The 11,272-nt window shown below is 40.2% G+C and overlaps 1 protein-coding gene across 1 annotated transcript; it reads left to right on the top strand.

The window, feature by feature from the left end:
• The first annotated feature begins 4,405 nt into the window (after positions 1–4,405).
• Positions 4,406–10,883, top strand: LOC141803789 (cAMP-dependent protein kinase inhibitor alpha-like). The gene is made up of 3 exons (XM_074687790.1): positions 4,406–4,694; positions 5,128–5,318; positions 7,262–10,883. The coding sequence occupies exons 2-3, from the start codon at positions 5,156–5,158 to the stop codon at positions 7,330–7,332; spliced, it is 234 nt and encodes a 77-aa protein (XP_074543891.1). The 5' UTR covers positions 4,406–4,694; positions 5,128–5,155; the 3' UTR covers positions 7,333–10,883.
• Positions 10,884–11,272: the final 389 nt, after the last annotated feature.

Consider the following 11,272-nt stretch of genomic DNA (forward strand, 5'->3'; position numbering starts at 1 on the left):
AGGAGATACAGTCAGTGTTACAAACGCAGCAACTTTGTCGTTATATCTAGCAACTTTTCAGACCCCTATGGCCACTTCTTTTTTTATTCAAAAAACAAAAAAAACAAAAGCAGCATTTAACAGCAAAACAACCAAAAACATAAACACTGATCCAGCATCATGTCTCACACAAGTGGCAGCCTCCGGTCTAAAGATATGAGACAATGCTGAAGTGCTAAAATCTGCTGTTTCTTGAGTGTCTGCTTGAGGCTTGCTCCATTAAGTATCGGAATTTATATACACATGCCAAAAAAGCTGTTTTTACAGCAGAAATATACCTATTTACAGCCTGGTAAAAAATAAAATAAAATAAAATGAAATAAAAAACATCTTCTGTCTGAGTTGTTGACTTATCTACTCCAGGTCGGTTACTTGGTGAGTTGTGAGAATACATAACCTGAACTGTTCCTGATCTTTGAAGAGCTGGTCAGCCTTCAGCTTCTCAGAATGCAGCTGATTCTGCAGAGATCCTACCAGTTGCTGCAGCTCTTGCAGGTTGTTCACTCTGGTGTTCTCCATCTGTGGGCCACCTGTTATTTTGGGGAGCCTTATAATCTGAGCAGCAAAGACTCCTTCAAGCTCCTCTCTGGCTGCCCAGTCTACCCTCACTGTTTCCTGCAGCTCAGTGATCTTTTTATTGCTGATGCTGAGTTGGAGCTGCAACTTCTTCCTATTTTTTTTTTCTTGGTGGAGAAGAGTGTTGATTTCTCTGATGCAATTTCTTTACACTTTTTTTTTTTTTTACCAGCCATGGGGGAGGATGACTCAGATACCCTGGGTTCTCCTATGGCCAGGACTCTGGTGGCTTGCCTGTTCCCCCTCTTTGTCCAGGAGCCTGTTAGTGGTAGTTTTGGTGGCCCCTTCATCCTCTATTGTGGTGGTTTTCCAGGAGACCACCCTCCTGCCACTGGTTAGGGGCAAGTTGGTAAGTTTGATTGCCAGGGCAGCCTCCTGCCTCACTTTGCTAAGGGTTCCTGGTCACTGGCTGCTCTGTTCTTGATGGTCACCGCTGTCCCCGCTGCTGGCTTGCATCAAGTTTGTTGCCTCCACAGCCCCCCCAGACTACAATCAGGTACTCTAGATCCACTATATCACCTCAGCTCGGGGATGTGGGGTGCTTGTTTTCATTCAGCTTTACATTTGGTCTATGGATCTCATCACAAGTCTGCTTGAATATGTCTCTTTGTCCTTTTTTCCCAACCCTGTACAACCCAAGTATGCTGTATCAAATTTCATCATTACCATATACCGTTCTTTTTAAATGCCTTTTACATCCATCTATTATCGTTATTCCTGTCACTTGGCGCTGGAGCCTATCCCAGCTGTCACTTGGTGCAAGGCAGGCTCACAGGACTCACACATAGAGTGTGTGAGCCACAGCACACATATACAGCGACTAGTTGCCCTGATTGTCATGTTTTTGGACTCTGGGAGGAAGAGCCCCCCATAGGGAACCCACACATGTGCAGGGAGAACATGCACAGAATAGCATCTACAAAGTACAATTCTGATGAATGTGCCTTGAAAATAAGCCACGGCTTTACCCTTGACAGGTGTAGAGTCAAAACCAGCTCACACCTAACTGATGCTGTTCGAAAATATTTGGGGTAGAATATTTTCATTCCCCCAAAGAAGTCTGTTGAAAGTACTTAAAACTGAAACCACATTTCAATACAACAGAGACTCTTCATGAAACTAATTTTGTTGTCATTTCAGAGCAGTCTGGCCAGAGATACTTTTGGGATCAATTGCTTCATATCACCTGATTTTTTATCTTACACCTGAGGCTTTGAGTGAAATGTCTCAGTTGATTGATTGCTGTTGTCAACACACACTGATGTCCCCCCTTGGATTAACTGAGCCAGTTTTGTTCAATAACCGTTTTATTAAATTTGTCTTACCACAATTCTGTTGTGCCCAAGTGTGCTGTGATTGGCTGAAGTACCACTGTGCCTTGAATGACAGGTTTTCCTTTCTTAAAGTTTTGATAATCAGTTCTCAAAGGAAGCTTTTTCACTCAAGGTAACCAGAGGTGAGGTTAAGGCTCTTGTGAACGTCCATATTCACTCATGTTCGTGACTCTACAAGTGGTAGGTTTGATTTGACTGCTTCAGATGACATGGAAAGTGCAGTTAAGGCAGAATAATCAGCCTCCTGGAGAAATTCCTATACCTGACATATTTACCAATCCATCTTTATTCACGATACTGTCTACACATGCTCATGTGCAGACATTAAACTAACATATTCCACATAAGCTCATGCATCATGCTGGAATGTTAGCACTTACCTGCCCTGCACCTTTGTGCATACATCCTGAGAGAACCATGACCATATCTGATTCTGCTCATGTCAGTATTGCCCAGGCAGCATTTTGGACTCGATTTGTAGCAAACTTGAGTTCTTTTCTGTCTTGGATTTTCTGAATGGGCTTGCTTGACAGGGTTATGACCAAGAAAGTAAAATAGTATAAGTGTTTGCACACATATTAACTTGTTTATCCATTCAATTAGCAGGTGTCTGCAAGTTCAGTCATGTATCTTAGATCAGGAAGTGTCTGGATCACTCATGCACCCCTAATAACTGACCTCTCAACCTTGTTAGAAACTCATTATCTCTTTTATTATTAAACTAAAAGTACAGATACTATATTCTGAAATATGTTCTGAACTATAATTATACTTGATTAAATAATTAAGACAATTTGCATTTAATTTTTCTTTAGAAGATATGCAGGGTTTTTTTTCTCCTTGGAGTAATACTGAACCTGTTCCAGTGTCATTGTCATGTTGTCTAAGTTGCTGGCCTTGGTTTTATCAAAAAAATTCATTGATATATTTCATCCTGTGAGAGTGTCACTTAAGAACAGTTTCTTCCCTGTGGGTGACTGTAGACTCATATGTGTTCATGTTGAAGCTCACCCCATTCAGGGAATAATCCCTGCAGTCTTCACCCAGGTCAGAATACAGGTTGGGTTAGAAGAAGCTTGCACAGAAATCTCTTAAAATCAGAGACTGTAACAAGCTGACGACTGAGAGTCTTTGTCAGCTGGAGAGTAGAAACTTGAAAGTTTATTGAAGAGTCTTAAGAGAGGAAGTGATGCTTGTTTTCTGGAGCACCAAGCATCAACAGCACAAAGTTGTCTGATTTCCTTAAACTCCCAGGGGGGATGTTATTGCTCTTGTGAGGAAAACAACAGCAGAACACAAACACGACATCCTCTATTAAAGAAACAGTTCCAATTAAATGAGGCAGAATAGCTTCTATATAAGGAAATGATCCTATATTTAAAAAGGCACAGGGTTCTAGGGAAATGTTCTTGGAGTTTGTTCTGCATCTATAACTCAAAACAATGTTCAGAAATGTGCATGGTGAAAAAGCCTTACCTTTTGCTTTCCTACAAGGGTGTTGCGAGAGGTTCCCATAGTGGATATTAAGCAAGGATTATATAACACACAAGACAAAGGAAGGGTTTTAGGGTGTAATCCTTACGTTTTTCACCAGTTGAGGTTAATTAGAGAAGCCTGGGTTGCTCTGAGTAGCCACATTACACACAAATGAAAGAGAAAAGTAAAACATGTTGATGCCAAATAATCTGTTTAGTAAATTAAACCTTATCTAGAACTTTTGTTAGGCTTTGAATTGTTTACCCTAATCTAATGGTACTGAAAAGGCTGTTAATAAACCAGAGGCTCCTGGCAGAGGGTACCTGGTTCCTTCTGTGGAGGGCTACTTCTAGGTTAACTCAATTATGTTGATGTCAGCACCATCTTGTGGAAGAAAACATATTGCATGCAATTCAGTCCTGCTGGTATGTTTCCAGGTAATATTTTGAAAGATGTTAATGAGCATGAGGTCACGGAGCCCAGTAGCTCTTTTCCTCCAGATGTTCCAGAGATCTGGAACATCTAGATAAAGTAGCCTACACTTTTATTCATGATTTTCATCCACTATTTATTGACCCAGATGTATCATTCCAATAGCATATTTACTGACGCTTTAACCGCTGTTCATCTGAATCTATGTCACTGCTTTTATCTTAAAATCTTTGCAAATTTAACATCCAAACATTACCTTTGCATTATTCTTACTCTCATTTCCACCTGTGATTTTATTAATTTTATTTCCTGTTGGGATTTTTATGGAAATTGAAAAGAAAGAAAGAAAGAAAGAAAGAAAGAAAGAAAGAAAGAAAGAAAGAAAGAAAGAAAGACATGGGCTAAAAAGACCATTGCAGGGTTATCACATTTACGAGGTGATCCTGAACGCAGCAGAGGCCTCGGTGCTCCTCTGCGCTCTCTCCTCGCATCCTTTTGTGTCATCTGTCCAATCAGTGCTCCGAATCGGTTTGCTTGCCGCTGATTGGTCGCGAAAGAGGAAGATGCGAAGGCCATGGAGAAAAGAGAGAGACTTTACAAACCATCGCTCTGATGGGATGTGTTTCCCTGGATTATTGATGTGTTTTGAATGATAATCAGCTGTATGTTTGTGTAATGTAAACTCGTGGTCGCTGGTCGGGTTGGATTTTTGTTCGGTTTGATTTCTTTTGTCGGATCGTTTGATGTGATGTCGGGCCCGTCGCGCGGATTTGTAGGTGAAGTCACTCCCAAGAAATGTAGCTGGAGGTTACAACATTAGTAGAGCTGTCTCTGAAGGTGAGAGGTGATCTTAAAGACGGATTAAGACTTTATTAAAGGTCGTAATTTACCATTAAAGACCTAATCTGAGAGTTATTAACATGATACTTGAACTGAGGGCCTGTGATGGACGGGCTGCGTAGTTTTGCATCACTACTGTGCACCGTTTCACTGAGGAAATGAGATAACTTCAACGTCTCAAGATCGGCTGTAATGTGGAGATAGCTGTGTTTAAATCCTGCCTTCAAGTCGTGATTTATTTTTAACTTATTTTTTTCTTCTCAGAGTATGACATCAACATGCTTAAGATCACAATAGATGAAAGTGTAAACAATGCCATTCAAGCTACTTACCCAGTCTTCTGTGTCCCACTTTCATCAGTGCATTAATGTAAATGATGCCCTCCATCTCTCTGTGTGTTCAGATAAATGTCATAGATGCTCTCTTGCAGGTGTTGCTGTGTGGATGATGCCTGAGCGATGTCTGATGTTGAGGCCACGTACGCAGACTTCATTGCCTCTGGCAGGACGGGACGCAGGAACGCCATGCATGATATCCTGCAGAGTCCCACCGACCCTGAGGGACGAGAGCTGCCCCTCACCCTGTCACTGTCTCAGCTGCATATCAACGCAGGAGGAGGAGGTACTATGATGCATAGTGATGAGGTGTTTGACCTCAGACTGTCAGTCCTAACAGTGTGAAGTAAAGTGAAGTGAGGTGAGGTGTTCAGGTTTTACGGTTTATATTGATCAATAAAAACCAAAATCAAAGATGTAGCAAAATTTGTTGAGCCTCTTGCTCTTATAATCTCCTTTGGCAGCTAAATGGGTCCCTGTTGGCAAACTTAAAGCTTTACAGAGATTCTCAGAGCTTGAGATATACTCAAGGAATAGTTTTAGTTAAGTATTGCTTTTTTTAGTAATGTGAATTGTATTCCTCTTTTAGTGACTTACACATTTGTTGTTTAAAGATCTTCAAATTTAGTCTGCGCTATGTTAGTTAGTTGATAAAGCTAATTATCCAGTTGAAAAGCATTGCATGACACCTTATCCCAAATTTATAGCTAATTTTCTAGTTTTCATTTAGTCTTCATAAAATCTTTGTAAAGTTAATTTTGTCTCAAACAAGCTACCCTTGCTAGCAGCAGCTGGTTTACGTCTTTAATCCAACTTTCTGAGCCCCCTCCATGGTTAGCTGGTAGCAGCTGACACTGGTTGTTTTTTTAATTCACCTATTTTTCCGGCAGTATGTACTGATTTGGCCAAAATGTTTCCCACAATCCACGGCATTGTGAAGAGTTACCTTTGAAACTATGACTTACTGACTACAAACGGTCAGTAAGATCATTTAGAATTCACTTTTTTTCAAAACACTTGAAATAGTATATAGTCAGCAGTGTCTGGAACAGCCTCTGAGTTACCCCTACAGTTAAGGCTGTTACTCAAGCTGACAGAGCACACGGGTTTGATTCTCATCATTTTAGACATTTCACAGCTGAGACATATGAAATAGTTTTGGACTGAGGAGAATTGTCAACAAGCCACCCTTTCTTTAGTTCACTGTCTTGAGGCAGGTATTGAAAGACAAATTTTAACGTGACTGGGCCAGTAAAGTCTCTGTGGTTTAGCTTTTTTTTTTTTTTTGTTAAATCTGTCTCTTTTTGGGTTACTGGAAACTTCATTGCATGCCAGGCATCCTGAAACCATGACAGTAATTAAAAGTGTATTATTACTCTGACTTGTGGTTACAGCCTAATTCCCCAGTTAGGGTCATTATGTACATAACTCTGGTGACAAACTATGATGGAGCTGTGGCTCCCTAACAGGATTTGTTTTTTAATCAGGCTCTGAACTCTTAAAAACATTTATCTGCTTATTTGTTTTCCCAGGATATTGATGATAATTTACACCTGATCAAAATTTTCAGACCAGTTGAATAATCGCAAGAATGAACATTTCGCATTGTTGGCTCTTAAAAAGTTTCCAAGTTTTATATGTAAAAAGGCGAAATGAGAGTGGGACAAAAAAAATGAGTAAGCTTCAAGGTCTCATCTCTTTCAACACCACATGGGACATTGAAAGGTTAAGAAAGTTTTATCATCTGATGAGAAAAAATCGAACTTTGACAGTCCTGATGGTTACTGGCATGACAAGGAGACTCCACTGGAGGTGTTTTCTTTGCTGCACATTAAGCGACAGTGCTTTTTTCTTTAATGGAACAACGAAGCTTCAGATTGGTCTGGGGCGTCAAATAGCAGCTGGCTATGTGGAGATGTTGCAGGGGGCCTCCTTCATAGGGTCCTGGTCTGTGTGGTAATGACTGGGTTTTTCAACAGGACAACACTGCGGTTCACAATGCCCACTTCGCAAAGGGGTTCTTCCAGAGGAATAACCTCACTCTTTTGCGTGTTCCCCTGGTCTAAGTTACACTGAGAACATTTGGGGATTAATGGAGAGGAAAGTTTACTAAAATGGACATCAGTTCCAGACAGTGGATGCCCTCCATGAAGCAATCTTCAACATTTTTAAGATCCAAAAGTTCAGAATTGCTCCTTCACTCTTTCTGTCTTTCTCTCTGTCCTGCAGATGGCGACGACACTGAGGACAGCCAGAGCTCGTCCTCCTCCCACAGGGAGGCAGAGCAGAGGAACAGCTAACCTGTCACGCACTTTGGCCAGTGGACGGAGCGTTGCATGGGAGGTTCCAGCTGACATCGTGGTGAATCAGTTCCTCAGGAGTGGGCTGATTGCTGGGGGCTAGCACTGCCTGTGCCTGAGGTGCCTGTTAGCGTGGTACTGACCCCCAGAATCCACTGCAGAGGTGCTGTGCTGGGATATGTCCACGCAGTGCTCTCATGTTCCTGTGGCTCTGCTGTCCACTTGAATAACTGACTGATGATGGCAGGGTTGTATTCAGAGCTGGTGAAAGCAGAGAGACTCATCTGTAGCTCTTGTACAGCTGATATGACTCCAGTAGTCCGTGAACCCACTGGAATAAAAGAGAAAAATGACCGATCCTGTGTGAGTTTTGGAGTTGTGCGGACTATTTGTAAGATCACTGAGACGTGCTGGTGTAATGGCTCGCAGTGGGAGTAGCATGTTTAGTAGTGACGCTGGTAGAGGTTATATTGCCAGTTAATGGCTTGTGCTTCCTTTAAATTAACATTACTGTGGAGGGAATTGAGCTGCTCAGCTGTAATAGAAACAGAGAACTGTATGGACATAAAACACTGGGGCTTGATTACTTTATTTGTGACAAGGTGTGTTCACTAATTCTGTTGTGCTTCTTGAACATAAGGCAGTGATATGGGGCTCATTTGTACTGTAAAAAAACACAGAAGATCAGAACAGAGATGATGGTGCCGTGTTCAGTTAACCTATAATACACTTACAGTGAGCATGGTATCATATTTTATAACACAGTGGATAAAAAAAGAAATGATGGTGGTGTAATATCTTTGAAAATGTTGATACTTTAGTTTTTTTACTTTTCTAATATTGCCCTGATTATCTCAACTTTAAAAGAGTTTAGCATTTTGGGACATACACTTGTTTGTTTTCCAGCCAAGAGAAAGAAAAGAGGAATGGACCCACTTCATGTCTGTACATTAAGTTTTTGCTCAGTCAGCCAAAGGGTGAGCTCAAGATAGGTTCAAAGTTGAAACAGGGAAATAGCTTACATGACTTGCTATGGAACTCACTACCCCCTGACCTCCGCAATACTGACTCCTTTCCACTCTTCAAAACAAGACTCAAAACTCACCTGTTTAAGCTTGCATACTCCCTCTGATAATCTACACTGTCTTTGTTTTTTATGTCTCTTTTTAAACTTGTTTTTTACTCTTCTTTAAATGCACTTTTACTGATACCCTATGTAAGGTGACCTTGAATGCTATGAAAGGCGCCCTGAAATAAAATGTATTATTATTATTATTATGACTTCATATGGAGGTCAAATCAAACCTGCCAAAAGCTCATTTATCATTATTTTCTTATTAGTTACAAAAATCAAAGCAGGAAAAAAACTGTCACACCTTTGGACCAATCACATGGCATCAAGATTTTTACATGCAAGCCACTGTTCTTACTAGACAAATCAATGAAGAAATTATGATTACTAAGCATTTAATTTGCTACACCTTTTTTTTTCACTTTATACTCAGCCATTAATTCATAACCTTGTTGTTAATTTTGTGTTTTCTTTGACAGTTGTTATTTGGCCCTCATTTTGTCTGCATGTCTTTTGCATATTAGCTGTACATAAAGATGAAAGACAACCCTGCTCCGCCCCACTTTACAAAACTGAAGTCGAAATACTTTTCACCAATTAATCCAATCAAAATTTCTTCGGAAAAACAAACACTTAGACAGGAGAAATTATGCTTGAGGAAAAGTTATAAGACGTACATTTTGAATTGTAAGTTTTACCAATGTCACATCTATTAGCATGGAGACAGGCTTTGCGGCCTGCACTGCAACTTGTCTGTAGAGGTGTCTTTTCTTGGTGTTTTCAGCCATGTTCTTGGGTTTCAGTGTGGTTGTTTTACCTTTTTAAGAAAACCCTTGTAGATGTATTACCAATACAGATAAGCTAGGTGAACTGAGCTAACCTGGCGCTTACTCCTGCTGCATCTTGTAGACCGGTGTCCACTAACTGCTTATTTTGCACGTCCATGATCCCAACTCCATAGCACTTCTAACAGCCACAGTTAGATTAAATGGGCTGCGAGGACTATCAGGAGATGCTAATGTTAGCAAATGAAAAGAGATTGTATCTCTTTATAACACTACTTTCTTTTTTTAACACAACTTTTCCCAGGATACAGAGTGATGTGGTAATGTATTTATTGTTATGCAGTGTTAGTGCTTGAAGAGTGAAGACAAGAAAACTTTGTAAACTCAGTTTTTTAAACTGAGTTTGTGCCATATCTTAGTGTTTGGCTATATTTAGCACTACTCACAGCCTGGTGCTTTGAGGTGTGTCTGTAACATGTAATGTTAGCAAATCCTCATCATGTCCCATTAACTCCAACCCCCCCAAGCAGAGCAAACATAACCTCACTTTTCATTTTACTGATAGACTCTCAAGTTTAAACAGACCACTGCAGAATAACTGCTGCATGTGGGTTGAAATGAACATTATCAAAAACAGCTTACCTCCTGTTTTAGCCTAGGCTCTTTCACTTGCCTGTTTAGCTTTCTACTGCTCTGACGGCCTTTGTTTTAACAATTCAGCTCCAGTGTCCACCATTGCTACAAATAAATTCAATAAACTGTTTTAAGCAGAGAAGCTGAGAAATATAATTCAGAAATAACCTATTTTGGTGCTAAAAATGTCATTTCAAGTTGCTCAGGCATTATTTAGAGGTGAGACTTTTACAAGATCACTTAGAAAGTCCTAATAGCCCCTTTAAGTAGCAGCTCAAGACCCCACGAAAAAATACTCCTTCCAAGGGACTTCCTCCTTTTGCACATTATTATAAACTGATATCAGAATCTCCACCCCTTCTTGATTTTGATTGGCTGGTCATGGTGGAGTGACTTTAGCAAGCATGGTGGTGTTCAGCAACAAAAAGCAGCAGATAGCTGTGTTTTTGCTGACCTACATTGGATTTTGTTGGCAACCAGGAGCTTCCAATGCAGTAAGTGCTGTTAGTGGACACAGGCCCTTAATGTAAATTTAGAAGAATGCTAACAACCCTCTTTTTGTTCAACTCTTGGCTCTAAAATGAAGGAGTGTATTTCCACAATGTTAGCTACTTTAATGTAGATATGCAATACTCAGTGGAGCTTCCAGTAATTTAATATGTTTGGGTGAAATTTCCTGTATAAGCTAGTCTGTATTCCCACTTTGCATAGTAATGAGAACATCCCATAATCATGACCCGCAGAGACCATCATGCACGCACTGTTGAATCTTTTTATTTTGATATTTTGTCCCCAGTATAATCTTGCTGTAATATTGCAACTTAAAGGTGTCTCAGTCTGACCCATGCTGTGTTTTATAACACTCATTCAATCAGGTTTTCAAGTTGTAAACTGCCATGTGACCATGTAACTCTCACCTGCGCCAACACTGTGTGACCCTGCTGTTCATAACTCAGCATGTAGACATTCAGCAGGTGCATGATTCTGCTGACGTGTAGGTGTTTGTCTGACTGCCTATAATCATGTTTTCTACCCAATGTGTCAAAACAAAATAAAAACCTGATCACTGAAGTGTTTCTCGTCTTGTTGTGATTCTGTCATTTGACCAACAGGTGGCCTCGTTTGGTAAAACTGACACTGAAAACATGCATGGCACTCAAAGTAAGAGGAGTAGATTGCAGTAAAAATGGATAGTTTTATACCATTCAAAAAAAGGAAAAATTTGATTAAAGCTGCTAAGGAAAGTGTATTAGCTGGTGTTAGAGATTTCAGTTCCTAAAAGAGACTATGGTTTTCATTTTTATGGCATGTTATAAAAATCACATGTGTTACGGTGTTAACAAGTGTGTTCAGGAATACAGTATAAAGCACTGAAATGGTGTGTGTGCATGTGTGTGTGTATGTGTGTGTGCTGCTGATTATGCAAATAATCATTAAACAATAGCACCAG

The sequence above is a fragment of the Halichoeres trimaculatus genome, unplaced genomic scaffold (genome assembly GCF_033239565.1).
Source record: "Halichoeres trimaculatus isolate MK-OKI-2021-1 unplaced genomic scaffold, fHalTri1.1 fHalTri1_scaffold_15, whole genome shotgun sequence".
Lineage (NCBI taxonomy): Eukaryota > Metazoa > Chordata > Actinopteri > Labriformes > Labridae > Halichoeres > Halichoeres trimaculatus.